The sequence below is a fragment of the Montipora foliosa genome, chromosome 1, assembly GCF_036669935.1.
Source record: "Montipora foliosa isolate CH-2021 chromosome 1, ASM3666993v2, whole genome shotgun sequence".
In the NCBI taxonomy this organism is placed as follows: Eukaryota; Metazoa; Cnidaria; class Anthozoa; order Scleractinia; family Acroporidae; genus Montipora; species Montipora foliosa.
The window spans coordinates 70,954,032-70,969,031 of NC_090869.1; the positions used below are offsets into that span (position 1 = coordinate 70,954,032).

Consider the following 15,000-nt stretch of genomic DNA (forward strand, 5'->3'; position numbering starts at 1 on the left):
TGAACGACCACTCAACTGTGTCAAAAGCCTTTTCGAAATCAAGGAATAGCAATAGTCCAGGAATGTTTGTAAAGCTCGTGTAGTTAATAGTGGCATCGATTAGTCTAATATTTTCTCCAATAAATCTGCCTTTAAGAAAACCAGTCTGATCGTTATCAATAAGTTTAGAAAGAACACGTTTCAGACGAATGGCGATAGCCTTAGCCTGCGTAGCTGGCGGTATTGTAAGCGCCCGCGAAATAAACTTTATTTCGCGGGCGCTTACAATACCGCCAGCTACGCAGGCTACGATAGCCTTGGCCGCTATTTTATAATCACAATTTAACAAAGATATTGGACGCCAATTTTTGACAAAGTAAAGTTCAGTGTCCTTTTTGGGGATAAGTTTAATAATGCCTCGTTTTTGAGATACGGACAATTGCCCACGGAGATAAGCATGGTGAAAGGAGTTGAGCAGGTAGTCAGAAATGTCGTTCCAAAAGATTCTATAAAATTTGGCCGGTAAAGCATCGGAGGCCGCATCTTTCGTCAAGGGGCCCTCACAAACATCCTTCTCGTCTTGGTTTAGCTTCTTATGTGTTGATTCTTCAAAAAAAATATGATCATATTTATCATCACAAGTGCCAATTTTGGATCGGTAGACTTACAAGTCCCCAGGGCAAATGACGTAGCATAGTATATACCATCAAGCTGTAGTGGTGCTGCCGAACAAAGCAAAGGATGTTGAACCTATGGATGGGTCGCTGATTCCCGGAAAACGATTACAATTGCAAATCTATTCTAGGAAATAAGCGTGACGTGAAGTCGAGTTTTGATAAAACCTGTGAGCAGTCCGATTTCCCTATAGTCGAAAGAATTAAATGCTGAATTGCGATGAAGAGCTATTTCAGTCTGTACGAAGTGGTCCTTATTTCTGCTGCCCTGTCAGGTAAGTTCCAATCACCAAAATCATTTGGCCGAGTATTTATTTGCTACCGGGCCAACAATATTTTAAGTCACGTCATGAAAAGGATATGTCCTTTCAAATCGTATTTCCGCGGGAAGCATGGCTAAGCCCTAACGGATCTGAGCAGCAATTTTAACATCTTAAAGAAACGCAAGAACAAGTTTGACTGTATCGTTCATGAAATGTTTGCAATTAAACGAACTGAGACCAAGTCTCAATCATGTTCAATCTGACTCAATTCGCGCGAAAGAAAGAAATTGCAAGCTTGTTATTGTATTCAGTATCTTTTTGTGGATACTCTGCATTTCGATATAACCGAACGCTTTATTTCCTAGGACTAACAAGTTAAATAATATTCCTACACCGCTTCGCTCACCGTGTGCACGTGTACCCACATGCATCACTGCATGTGACAATAGGGCCGTTTATACGAGAGAAAATAAGCAGCGGCTTACTCTGGCTGCGGCTTACATAAGACGTGAACACTCCGTATACAGTAAATGGTACAAAATCTACGTTCACGGCTTTCTCAAGCCGCGGCTTATCCTGACCTGGGAGTTTATACTCGTCTAAATAGTTCCTTTCGCGTCTTATGTCCGCCGCAGCAAGAGTAAGCCGCGGCTTATTTTCTCCCGTATAAACGGCCCTAATGCTACAGTTTTTACAGCAACCTTCACTGAGGCCCGTTTTAAACGTCGCATTTTACAGGTGTCAAATCTAATGCAAATGAGCGAAAACCCGTCAATAGATTTTTCTCATTTGCATTAAATTCGGCACATGTAAAATGCGACGTTTAAAACGGGCCTGATAAAACGTATTTTTCAACAAAAAAATTATGAGGAGCTAAACTGCAGAATACAACGTATGTTGTTTTTAAAGTAAACTAAGTCATTTATTCACCAGTATCACCACGTTTATAGACATGTAGAAATAATCATTAAAGGTCTAACATTAAACGATTTTTATTGATGGATTTAACTGCTTCAGCTAACATTGTTTATGCATATCCTTGGTCTGCGATATTCGAGTCTATTCCTTACAAAAGTGAACGAACCTTTTCATCAAATCAAAGAGAAAATGGATGATTTCTACCCGATTCGTTTGCTATTTCATTCTTTGAACCATATTTAATGGAGAGGACTGGTTTGGAAGCTCGGCAAACATCAAAGGAGCAAACGAAGATGCCAAGATTTAGGTTGGAAAGTGCACCACCGTGCACAATCTTTTGTTTTGCGTTCTTACACTATTCATGAATTACGTAACCAACACGGTTCTATTTCTTACTTCCTCGTTACGGAGTAAACAACTATTGTGTTTTGTGCACGGTCAAGGCCTAAGAAGAGAACAAAAACCTACAACAAAGAAATTTGTCGGGTTTCATAACCATTCCCCTCTATAACTATGTTTGAACTGAGAAGATTTGACTTGACTTGATTTGATATGACTTGATCTTAATTTGATCTTGATCTGACTGGACTTGATTTGCGTTAGTTGTTAATTTCAGTTTACAGTGTCCCCAATTAGTGCTCCAGCGCTAAAACGACTAGACACTTAAATAAAGTTACTTACTTTCCCCCACAGTAATCGCATTGTCGTCTCGGTTCAGTTTGTATCCTGTCGTTTTTAGTACAGTTAATTACTTACTTTATTATTTATTTATTTATTGCCAGTTAAAAGTAGTTAGACGAGGTTAATTTCTGACCGCAGAGCACAGTATGAATGAGTTGCCAGTAAGTAATGGGATCCCTGTTTATAAGCAAAGGGTTCTGGGATCGCCAGGCGGCAAACATTGCAAGTCGCTGTAAGAAAATGCATGCCGAAAACTTATTTCAACGTCCAAAAAACGATTTTGGAGAGAGATCAACGCTTTTTTCGACATAGTTGTATCAGAAATCGATTTGGGCAATGTTGATACGTAGCAAGTGTAAGTTTTTGTTTGAATAACCGTAAAATATGAGATAAAATTTACTCGGAATAGCCTTGCTCGCGTAAGGATCCCTAAGGTTTATTGTGAAATTGACATCTCGTCATGGTCTCGAAATATTACAAAATTAGGTACAAATCTGGAGCAAATAACACAATAAAGCCTTTTTAGTTGTATTTACGTGTGTCTAGGCTGTTTTCTCATTAGTTACGTCTTGCGTAAACGAATTACGGCTTCTGGAAATCTACCTCCTCAAAGGAGAGAAGTCGTTGTCAGAGTAGATGGAAATTGTTTTTACAGAGCTATTGCTCTTTGGAGCGGATGAAATAAGCGATGAGAAACATGAGGAAATCCATAGGTTAGGTTCTTGTTTGATTGAGAAAAATCCAACGGTTTTTGAGCCGCTACTATTTTCTACAAACTCCGTGAGAGTCCAATCATTTTACATGTAATGTAGTACGATGATTCTGCTCAAGCAAACTATTTCAATCTCCTTCTAACTCGAGGTAGCTGTTTTAATGCTCCTCTTCCACAGAATACAGCAGTCTCTGTTTCGATAGATTTAGATAACACTGATGTGCCCCAGCTGTTACATGTAAACAAACCCTTTCTTCTACAAGACAGTATTAAAGTCACTGGATCTGAGCAACCTTGTCAAGCTCCACTATGGGCCTCTTTACACGAGCCCAGGTTGCTTTTTAGCCCGGGTTGAATCAGCGCGGCAGGTAACAGGCTTTTGCAGTCACATGTTTATAAGCGTTTACATGAAAACAGTAGTCAAACCGGGTCAGCCCCCCTTGCCGGGTAACCCTTCTCAAGACTCTGGTTGACCCGGATAGAAGGGTTGAAATTTCTTCAATTTCTTCATGTAAACACTGGTTTATCTGACCCGGGATTGTTTGAACATCACTTTTTTTGCGGTTCAGCGTTCTCGCCCATGCGCAGCCTGTACCAAAATGACTGATAACGTTAACACAAATTGATGATTGTTATGATTGCATGGTTCGTCCGCCATTTTCCTCACTGACAAGTAGTCACCAGCCCTTTCAACCCAGCGAAAGGGAACCGTACCCGGGTCAGCCGAGAATGACCCAGCCCTCACCCAGCCCGGGCTCATGTAAACGTAATATTCGACGCTGACCTGACCCGGGTCGGTGTCCAACCCGGGCTCGTGTAAAGAGGCCCTATGACTTCGACCAATACGAAAACGTCATCTTCATACACTAGTTCTCTGTAGATCTGATCTTTGGAGCAGGTCTTTGAAGTTTTAGTACTCCCACAATCAAAACTCTCTTACGTACAAAGTTTGTGTAGAACATTCAGAGGTTTTGTAACCTCGTACAAAATTATTTGAACAGACTTTTGTACTCATCGAAACTTTGAATTGGTAACGATTAATAGCTTTACCCACGAAAAGACATCATTGTTATTCCTGAGCGAGTAAAATCTTAATATATTCTGACGTCTCATTGCACGGTTGACTTACTTTCTTCTTGTGTTTCGTGGTTCGGTTCGCGGATTTTGTGGCATTGACGATGCACAAATCTAAAACTATTGAAACGTGCCTAAATTACACCAGTTATCTCCCCAGAACGAAACGTACAGTTTAAAAAGCTTACATGTGTTCAAATGAAAACGTTGAACAGCGTTAAAATGACCAAAATGTAGCCATCTTCAGGAGGAGCGTATCAGTACAGAAGTGATAAAGTAATGACGGATTTTCAATTTTTTACTCAACAAATTCAGTTTGCGTGCGAGGAACTTTCGTGCGCAGACAGGAAACCTTTGCAACGACATATGATGGCTTTTTTGATTTTGTCGTATAAAATCGGTTTGGTAATAAATATTATTTACGCAAACAAGAAACATTCTCGGTAACACAGGTCTCTAAAAAGAAGGAAAAAGGCATCATCCTTTCCTGAGCCCAACCAAGATAGCGTAAGAAATTCATCAGATAAGGCCCTGTCCACACGTAAACGGATATTTTTGAATCCGCAACTTTTTCTTTCCGGATTCAACAATATTCCTATCCACACGTAGCGTATTCAAATCGAATTTGCCTGTCCATACAATTAGTGACCGCTTCCGGCAATTCTACTTTTCTACTTTTCTAACTATGTTTTAAATTAAATGCAATTTAATGGGTAATTAAATGCAGATACAGGTAATGAAGGTAGCCAGAGTAATAGAAAACTTAAACAATTGTTTGCGATTAACAAAACTGGTCTTTAGATGAATACCGGTATTTCTTAAAAGATGTTAAAATTTCAGTCGTCTGTTAAGAATTACCATGATAAATAACGGCGTGTTTTAAGTTGAACTTGAGACTAATACCACTGTACTTGGTCGACTAAGAATAAACATTTTTACCTTGCTCGAAGGAACAAAGTATAGGATAAACGATTCACCCCTGCTTTTTTTTTTTGCCTTTCGGGGAAGGACGCGATTTCCTGTGCATGCATAAGATTTTTACCCCAAGTGGAATTCGGTATCTCCTCAACAATCGTGACAGACTAAGGGGGAAATATTAATTGAATTACAGGCTACGGGTAGCCAACACTTTGTTCGAAGGATATTTAGCCGACTTCCTTTTCGTTCACAGCATTTCATTGGGTTTCTTTCATGTTACAATATCTTGGTAAATAACAAGTTTCAATTTCGTGGTCCGAAGTCCACAGTCCACATTCCAATACACAATGATAGGGTTAAGATGGTATGATACCTTAAAAGTAAAAAAAAAAACCTTTGCATTGCTTCAATCATTTTTATTAGTCATAAGTGACAACACTCAGAGAAGTTGTTTGGCAATATTCTTGGGATCAGTTGGTGCCATAGCAACATGACCACGCCCTAAACACCCTCATTTTTCAGGTTTCAGAGGAACAACAATAACTGTGTAATCAAAACCAATTTGGCCCTAGAATTTTCAGGGCCTATTCTTTATAGATATATTTTTGCAGTAAACCTAAAAGGCACCAAATAGCATCATTCTAATCTTGCTAAATAATGTCAAACATTTTGTCTACTGAAAAAAACCAAAATTATTTGGCTAAAATGTGGCTTCCCAAGGTTGGGTTTCTTGGCTTTGTATTTCTTTTAGGTTCATTGCACAGAAGCATCATTCATAATTGTGTCCAGAAAATTTCATGACATTATTTTAAACACTTTTTGAACTAGAAATGTTGAGGTACTCGCATTTTCATCAAAATTCATTTGGCGAGAAAAAGGCCTTTTAGAATAGGTTAATTGGTCCGCAATTCTCTCTTCAACCTCTGAGCGAAGAAAGTTTGTCCAAATGCACCAGTAGCACAGGTAACACCATCTGCCTACTGGTTCTTTCTTCTCTTTTTCCTTGCAACGTTTTCTTTGTACTGATCTGTGCCACAAATGCGATCCAAGTCAAGGCCCCTGTACCCTTGCACAGTGTATTCACCGGGGTTCATTTTTAATACTCCAAGCAAGAGAAAAACAGGTCCAGCTCCAATGTTGAAGTGGCTGGTGGCATCAAACAACCCAAATTCTAAAATTTTCATTCCTGAATAATTGACATGACAATGACACAATCGTTCAGGGAAGAGTACCGTCTTTTCTGCCAGGTACCATCACAAGAAATATCACAGTTTACAACATCATTTTCATTGGTTCCCTGCATGGGAATCGTTGATCTCTTTAGCAGCACAGGACATGTTGTTCTTGGCAATAATTTTTACATTTTTTGCCACTGTTCTTTCATTTTTCTAATATGCCCTTGTTGTTGAAAAGGGGTGGGGGGAGAAGCATATATTTTAAAGTGCAGAATTTTTTTAGCTTCACTGTAACCTTTTCCTATATAGCTCATAGAATACACAAGCCGTCCGTTCACCTCATAGCTAAAGGTTCGCTTTTTGGATGTAAGAAACTCATGTTTCCAGCCGCAGTTTTTACAAAAGTGTCTGAGACTTGAAGCACATCCCTTCCTTTGGAAAAAGTTCTCTGACAGCACTAATCTGAAGTCTTCATTCATTTATATGCAGTCAGCGCGTACATCTTGTGGAAGAAATGCCGCGCTCATTAACTCCATATATATCGACAAACCTGAATCCACTTATCGTTGGCTCTGGTTCGGAAGGTTTTCTTCGATGGGGTTCGAAGATACAGACTTCTTGCTTTCTTTACTCCACAGGCGCCCAGAGTCGGAAGGTAAACAATTATAAGGATTTGTATGGGAATCTCGATAACAGACTGAAAAAGATATTTACCCGCAAAAGTTCTCAATAAAAAAGCCGTACTTTATTGTCATGGTGAATTTCTTGCTTTTTGTGTGGGTTTTTCCCTGATTGAATGCGATTTAAGCGACTTCTCAAATTCCTGAGTCGTCACTCTTCCCTAAATAAAGGAAAGGCTGGCAACTCATTTCTAACTCACCTCAGATCTTGCCGAAAAAAATCACACTTCTCCGGCATCAGTCACGCTCATTCTCCGGCGATGGCTACACGGATAAATTTACTTCCCCTTGACCAAGTTTCAAGGTCCAGCGAGTATCCATTGCTGAGAAACAGCGAAAAATATTCAAATTTTCAAACTCCTTCGAGGCTCGCTAACAATCAATTTTGACACGGCTGGTCAACGGTTCACTGAGCCTCCATACGGTGAGCGCAAACCTACGCAAGTGTACCCATAGTTGGGCAGAGCAAAACAAATCCCAGACTCATCCCCAAATACCCGCCTGGGTTCATGTTCGAGTTTCTAACTCGGCGAACGATATTAAAAGTTCCACACTGAAACCTTAAACACAGCTCCCATCGCTTTGGTTGCCCCACCGCATGTTATAAATCCGGATTTTCATCGAACTCCGTAAGTACTGAAGCTGTTTGAAGCCTCGCGCGCGCAAAAATCCCCTCGTCCGATGACACTCGACACCACGGCTGTTTTTTTGTTGTTGTTGGAAAAAGTATAGTTTTGTTAAGTGAATTGCTTTGAGCCAAAGAAATCACCGCACCGTAATTTCTACCTTCCAAAAAAACAGACAAGCGAGATTGTAACTCGGATACCTTTCAGGTATTCCGAGTAATAATTGTTGGCTTTCGATCGATATCGCTTGATGCACCGGTGTGAGAAATAACTTTGAACATTTCAACGCAACTGGAAGCGCAAAAACAAAGCACAGATGATTTCAACGATGGCATTTTCCCTGGACTCTCAACAGCGACCTTTTCATATGAATTTCTTCTGCAGTCATGATAACGTGAGTTGTTGACGGATGAAAAACAGGATTGTGTTTCATACACTAGTAAATACCTTCGACTGCGTTTCAAACTCCATCCAAACAGCTTCAGTACTTACGGAGTTCGATGAAAATCCGGATTTATAACATGCGGTGGGGCAACCAAAGCGATGGGAGCTGTGTTTAAGGTTTCAGTGTGGAACTTTTAATATCGTTCGCCGATTTAGAAACTCGAACAGCACCCCAGGCGGGTATTTGGGGATGAGTCTGGGATTTGTTTTGCTCTGCCCAACTATGGGTACACTTGCGTAGGTTTGCGCTCACCATATGGAGGCTCAGTGAACCGTTGACCAGCCGTGTCAAAATTGATTGTTAGCGAGCCTCGAAGGAGTTTGAAAATTTGAATATTTTTCGCTGTTTCTCAGCAATGGATACTTGCTGGACCTTGAAACTTGGTCAAGGGGAAGTAAATTTATCCGTGTAGCCATCGCAGGAGTTTGAACGTGACTGATGCCGGAGAAGTGTGATTTTTTTCGGCGAGATCTGAGGTAAGTTAGAAATGAGTTGCCAGCCTTTCCTTTATTTAGGGAAGAGTGACGACTCGGGAATTTGAGAAGTCGCTTAAAGGGGCTAGGTCACGCTATTTTAAGTAATTTTGTTTAATTTTGTTATTTATGAGCTCTAAACCTCAAATTGGCAGAGCAAGAGTCTTTCATTTGCAAAATCACTGCCACATAACTACTGAGAATGATTTTCCAGCTGTGTAAATGACATTTTGATATAAACTGATATAAATTTGAAAAAAGGTGGGCCGACGTTTTTCAAATTTACCCAAATTCAATCCGTTTTAATCCTCTCCAATTTTATCCATCCATGTCCCTTCTTGGCTTCCCTGTGTTTTGTTAGAGTTCTTCTATAGTTTTGAACAGTTATTTTGATATTTTAGTTAATTCTATGACCATTTGATCAGTGCTGAAATTGCCAAAATTGCGTGACCTAGCCCCTTTAAATCGCAGTCAATCAGGCAAAAAAACACACAAAAAGCAAGAAATTCACCATGACAATAAAGTACGGCTTTTTTATTGAGAACTTTTGCGGGTAAATATCTTTTTCAGTCTGTTATCGAGATTCCCATACAAATACTTATAATTGTTTACCTTCCGACTCTGGACCGCCTGTGTTTACTCGAGCTCGGGGTATTCAAAGCACGTGTTTCTCCGTTCATTTTTTTCTTGTCACCAATTACTGTTTTAGATCCTCTTTCGCTCATTTCGTATACTGATTTCCTGAAAACCTTGATTTAGGACGCCTAGCTGAGCGAAACTTAGGCATGAATGGCTGTTAAACGGGAAAGAAAGTCGAGAAATATGTGAATTCGCATATCCAACGGCTAGAATTTTACTTTCGAGAAACTTTCGAGTGACAACTGAAATTTGATCATGCACCCAGGCTCGCTCATCAATAAACGCACGATAAACGCATTCGTATATCTGACAGGAAGAGTCCTTTGTCACGTGGGAGTCGTTTTTTAGCCTTAAACAAGGTATAAACTGACCCGTTGCCCCTAGCAACCAGCCATAAGATCTTAGAAAAAAAAGAAATCATCACAAAAACATAACCTTTTCCCAAAACGTTTCATTGTGGCGATGATCTTAAGTAAATTATACACCTTTTAAGCCACTACAAGAAATTATGAAAGTTATCCGAAATTTTGCTATTTTTAAGGCATTCCCCACGAAGTTCGGCGCCAAGTTCCCATCTTCGGTCCAAAGTTTTCCTTTTGATTGACAATTACGTAATGAAATTCCCAAATTAGAGGCGAATTTTGGGAATTTCAAACAAACGTCGCAAACCACTTATCAAAACCGTTTTATGAAATCCACTGTAAGCAACGACTACGGCGACAGCAACGAGAACGTCATCTCACAATATAAATTCGCGTTATATTGTAATCACGTTCTGACTGTTTCAACCTTTTTAATATCGCAAAGTTGTTGTTGTTCCTGAAAAATGACGTCGGTCGGAACGCCTCTCATTTTATGGGAGAAAATGAAAATCCATCTTCAAGTGCACGTAATACCTTAAAACAGCAAAATTGCTCTGCAGACGACGGAAAAGAAATGGACAGAAGTGAAAAACGCTCTTGCATGGTGCGCAAAGTTCTGTTTTTGCCCAGTAAAGCCCTAGCCTTGCCAAACTATCAAACAAAGGTGGATCCAACATGCGACATTGGCGGATGTAAATGTTGAGGTAGTGGCAAAGTACTATCCAACGTTGCTTGACGAAACACTTTCAAGTTCAAGTTGCCGCTAATACACTGTAACGGGAACCCCTCGTAGCGTTTGTGCTACTGGAGCTGTTAGAGGACGGAAAAACCAAATAATGATCAATACTGAACGTGTAGAAAAGAGTATGTTCACTGCAAGATACATCCGAACTAAGGAGATGATGTCATGAGAATGAACACGGGTCAATTAGCAGAAATTTTAAACTAACGCTCTATATCTATAGAGCGATCATGATAATGGGGACTACAGGTTTCCCTCAAACATGGCTTTGCTTGCCTCATACTCCCTGTTCAAGTTTTCTGGCTGTTTATCAATAACCATGACGTCCTCTTCGTCCTTGTCTGCCATCTTTGCTGCAAATTGACCAGACGGCCTGGGCTTGAAAGTAAGATAGCGATTCGTGATTGGCTAGCAACTTGGAAGTGACTCGATTCAGGACACAACTTTGTTGGGAGAGCGGCAAAACACTGCAACATTAATATTGTTGCGTCGAGCAGAACTGTTGGGCGTAATGTTTGATCAAAAGCAAACTCTATCCAACAACTGATCGAACAACAAATGTTGGACGGACATCTTCCAACATGGGCGGCCAAACAGTCGAACAACGTTAGATCCAATAAAGTTGGAGTGCTGGCTCCAACTTTGCTCAATAGTTTATCCCGGGCTTAAGTGGCAAATTTGTGACGTTCTCGTTGTCGTCGCCGTTGTCGTTGCTTACGTTTCCCATTGTAAGATAATAAAAAAACACTGAAATACTGTGAATTTAAAAGGAAGTCGACTACACTGAATCCTGCGAACAAATTTTAGGGCACCCGTAGCCTCTTGTCTTTAAAACTTTGTTATTCAATTAAAATTTCCATTATTTTTTCAACCCACAAAAAACGGAAATTTGAAACCCCTAATCGGTAGCTATATTCTAGTCGGAAAGGTAAGCTTTCACTTTCTCGTGGTCCGCCGATTTTCAGCAGGATATTTAACAACTATATTCACCGAAGTGGAGGTGGATGTTACGGCGAGGTAAATGGTATGCACCACTAGCCACCGACACTGAGGTGAATAGTTGTGATAGTATATACTAAAACAGTTGGATAATATTATAGCACGAAAAGATAATTTTAACTCATCATTATTCTTGCCACTGTTTGAGTATCTCCCAATAACTTTGACCTGGTCGAGATACTTATGCAGAGTTCCATCTTTTTACCGAAAATATCCTGGCTTGGTGGTATAATTTTACATCATAAAAGTAGCGACCTTAACTTGGTTCAAAGCTGAAAAACACTCAGTTATCTAATTCCTTTAAAAAACGCAACACAACTCGAACAAAACTTCAAAACTTCGCTGAAGATGCAAAACAAGCCGAATCTTATAATTACTACGTAAATAGAATTTCCAGGCATATCCTCGTCCGGTGGACAATTAATTCCTGGGGTGGCCAGATCGAACAAGATTGTGTTTCATGATGTTTCAAAAAATCAACATGGCAGCCGATCATGTAACGGAAAACAGTTAATAGGCTTTTAACAGCGAAAACGTCCATTACTTGCATAACCTAACTTACACTTTACCTCCATCTTCCTTGTTTTCTATTGAATATTGGCAGCAATCAGTCAAGCTGATGTAAGTGACCACAGCAATCCATTGATGTCCTTGCTCAAGCATTTCAACGTGAATCGCCATCATGTCACTAATCCACGAGGAAAACAGAGAGCCCATGATTTCATCATAAAAACCTTTCAGGACCTGGGCCTAAAGACTTGGTCTGAAGAATTCCAGCCTGATCACCGGCAAGTAAGGAAATTAAATCAAACAAAAACTAAAACCTAATGTAAACGATTTCGGGATTGACATTCGCTGTCCTCTCGATCCCCAGCTTTATTCTTCCCAATCAAACCTTCCCAGTTGTCCTTCCGCTTGTCATCTTTCAGCCTTCCTATTTCTCTTATGATGTATATAGGAAACACACGCCGTGATTGGACTAGAGAGGCAATTTTCCTCTCGTTCTTCTCAGGAAGTCTAAAATCGTCCATAAAATAATAAGAAAATGATTGGCTGGTTTTTGACATTTGCTCAAACAGTAACCAACTTAAGTTTGTCGAGGCATCATTGTCTCGGATATCTCCACATAGAGACAAGTGACGATAAGGAGTCTTCCTAAAATAAACCTCTCGTGATCCTTAAAACCCCGAAATTCTCCTTCTCTGCGTCATATAGTGCTGTCCTCCTTGTTTTAATACTTGTTTAACCAAGTGCAGCACACTCTCTGCATCTCCTACCAAATATCCATAAGTGTGGCACCCTGTTATCCCTATAAGCGCAGTCCTTTCTGTAGCCGATCCAGGGCATTGATAACGGTCTTCCTTTTTGCCTCTTATAGGATCCTTCACTTGACAGCACCATCTTACATAGTTACATAGTACTATTATACACTAATAAAGATAATAATCAATAATAATAATTTTAACACTCTGGAGGCAAGGAGATCTTAGTCAGTTGCTCAGCGAAGTGAGATTTATCCAGAGAAAGTTTAAGAGTTCGAAGAAGGCAAGAACAGTGGAAGATCTTTCTAAGGTTTTCGCAAAGCTTGTTATGCAAGGAAAACTGTCAGCAGCTTTAAAACTCTTGGAGAATGAGAGTTCATCAGGTTTGCTCGATCTATCACCTGCAGTCCTGCAAGGGCTAAAAGACAAACATCCAGAAGCCGCTGAGATTGCAGAGGAGAGCCTGTTACATGGCCCGATCAACTCTATCCCACCAGGTGTGTTTGACCTCATAGATGAGGAAATGATTTTTAAGTCAGCCAGTAGAACCAAAGGCTCCGCGGGACCATCAGGAATGGATTCCGAAATTTACAAACGGATCTTATGCTCAAAGAATTTCAAGAACGAAGGGAAAATGTTAAGGGAAGAGCTAGCCATATTTACAAGACAACTACTCACAAAGTCGTACCACCCGTCTTTGTTGGAGGCATATACATCATGCAGGCTTATACCGCTCGACAAAGATCCGGGAATTCGTCCAATCGGTGTCGGAGAGGTTTTGAGACGGATAATAGGTAAAACTGTGTCCGTGTTCCTTAAAGAGGATATCAAGGATGCCGCGGGGCCCCTACAAGTTTGTGCAGGCCACAGCGCAGGGGCAGAGGCCGCGATACACGCCATGAGCCAGATTTTCGATGAGGAGGGGTCAGATGGAGTACTGTTGATCGATGCAAGTAATGCATTTAACCAAATGAACAGATCTGTAGCTTTGCACAACATTCAGATTTTATGCAAGGAAATGGCGCTTTATATAATAAACACCTACAGAAGCCCATCTAGACTTTTCATCTGTGGGGGAGGTGAAATACTCTCACAGGAGGGGACAACACAGGGCGACCCCCTTGCTATGGCTTGGTACTCGGTTAACACATCAATGATGATTTATTATTTGAGAGCACACTGCCCGGGGGTTAAACAAGCATGGCTCGCGGATGATTCGGCAGGCGGTGGAGTAATCACATCGCTTTACGATTGGTACAAGCTGTTGAGTCAGGAAGGAGAGAAGTTCGGTTACCTTGTGAATGGGTCAAAGAGTTGGCTTATAGTAAAGTCAGAGGAAGCTGCCGCAGAAGCAGCGAGAGTATTCGGTGATGAAGTTAATATCACTATTGAGGGTCAACGTCATCTAGGAGCGGTCATTGGATCACAAGAATACAAGGATATGTATTGTAAGGAGAAAGTGCGTGCATGGAAAGGGGAACTTGAAACACTATCAGAAATTGCTAAGAATCAGCCCCACGCAGCGTATATCGCTTTTACGAAGGGGTTCAAGTCCAAGTTTACTTATTTTCTTCGCACAATTGAGTCATTTGAGGACTATATCGACCCAGTCCAGGAGGTAATCGACGATTTACTACTTCCAACATTCTTTGGCCAGACAGAGCCCCTTCCCGACGAAGTGCGCCAACTCGCTACCTTGACAACGGCCCAAGGGGGACTAGGCGTGCCGGATCTGAGATCAGAAGCACCACAACAGTTTACCGCATCAGCATCAATCACAGCCGCACATGTAGACTCCATAACAACTCAGAGTACCATCATGATAACAGGCGAAAATTCCGTAGAGGAGCTGAAACGTCACCACCAGGCGTTAAAGGCCGAAAGGGAAAAGGCAAAAATGGAGACGATTGACTCCACCCTCTCCCCTGATCTTCTTCGATTGGCCAATCAAGCAAGAGACAAAGGGGCCAGCTCTTGGCTTAACGCGATCCCCCTCAAAGATCAAGGTCTAGCTCTTAACAAGCAAGAATTCAGAGACTCTCTGCGGCTACGTTACAACTTGCCTCTCACCGACCTACCAGCCCAGTGCGTTTGTGGGGATAGATTCAATGTTGGCCACGCCCTCTCTTGTAAAAAAGGAGGGTTTGTGGCACAAAGGCATGATGGTGTACGAAACCTACTGACATCATTCATCACCAAAGTTTGTAAGAATGTGGAGGCGGAGCCACGCCTCTTACCTCTTGACAACGAACGGATGCATCTTAGAAGCGCAGTTACCAGCTCAGAGGCACGTTTAGACATCAAGGCGGGAGATTTCTGGTCTAGAGGAGTTACAGCATTTTTCGACGTCAGGGTCACGCATGTTAACTCCAAATGTA

General features: G+C 41.0%; 2 protein-coding genes across 2 annotated transcripts in view; both read left to right on the plus strand.

Moving 5' to 3' along the window:
* The first annotated feature begins 729 nt into the window (after positions 1-729).
* LOC137980825 (uncharacterized) overlaps positions 730-15,000 on the plus strand; it is a 39,554-nt gene continuing 25,283 nt past the window's right edge. Inside the window, exons 1-2 of the mRNA XM_068828242.1 lie at positions 730-928; positions 11,965-12,152. Of these exons, the coding sequence (XP_068684343.1) occupies positions 874-928; positions 11,965-12,152 (243 nt within the window). The 5' untranslated portion in view covers positions 730-873. The remainder of the gene's footprint in view (positions 929-11,964; positions 12,153-15,000) is intronic.
* The window catches only part of LOC137980816 (uncharacterized), a 2,514-nt gene continuing 363 nt past the window's right edge, over positions 12,850-15,000 (plus strand). Inside the window, exon 1 of the mRNA XM_068828236.1 lies at positions 12,850-15,000. This exon is cut by the window's right edge and continues 363 nt beyond it. Coding sequence (XP_068684337.1) covers positions 12,951-15,000 — 2,050 coding nt within the window. The 5' untranslated portion in view covers positions 12,850-12,950.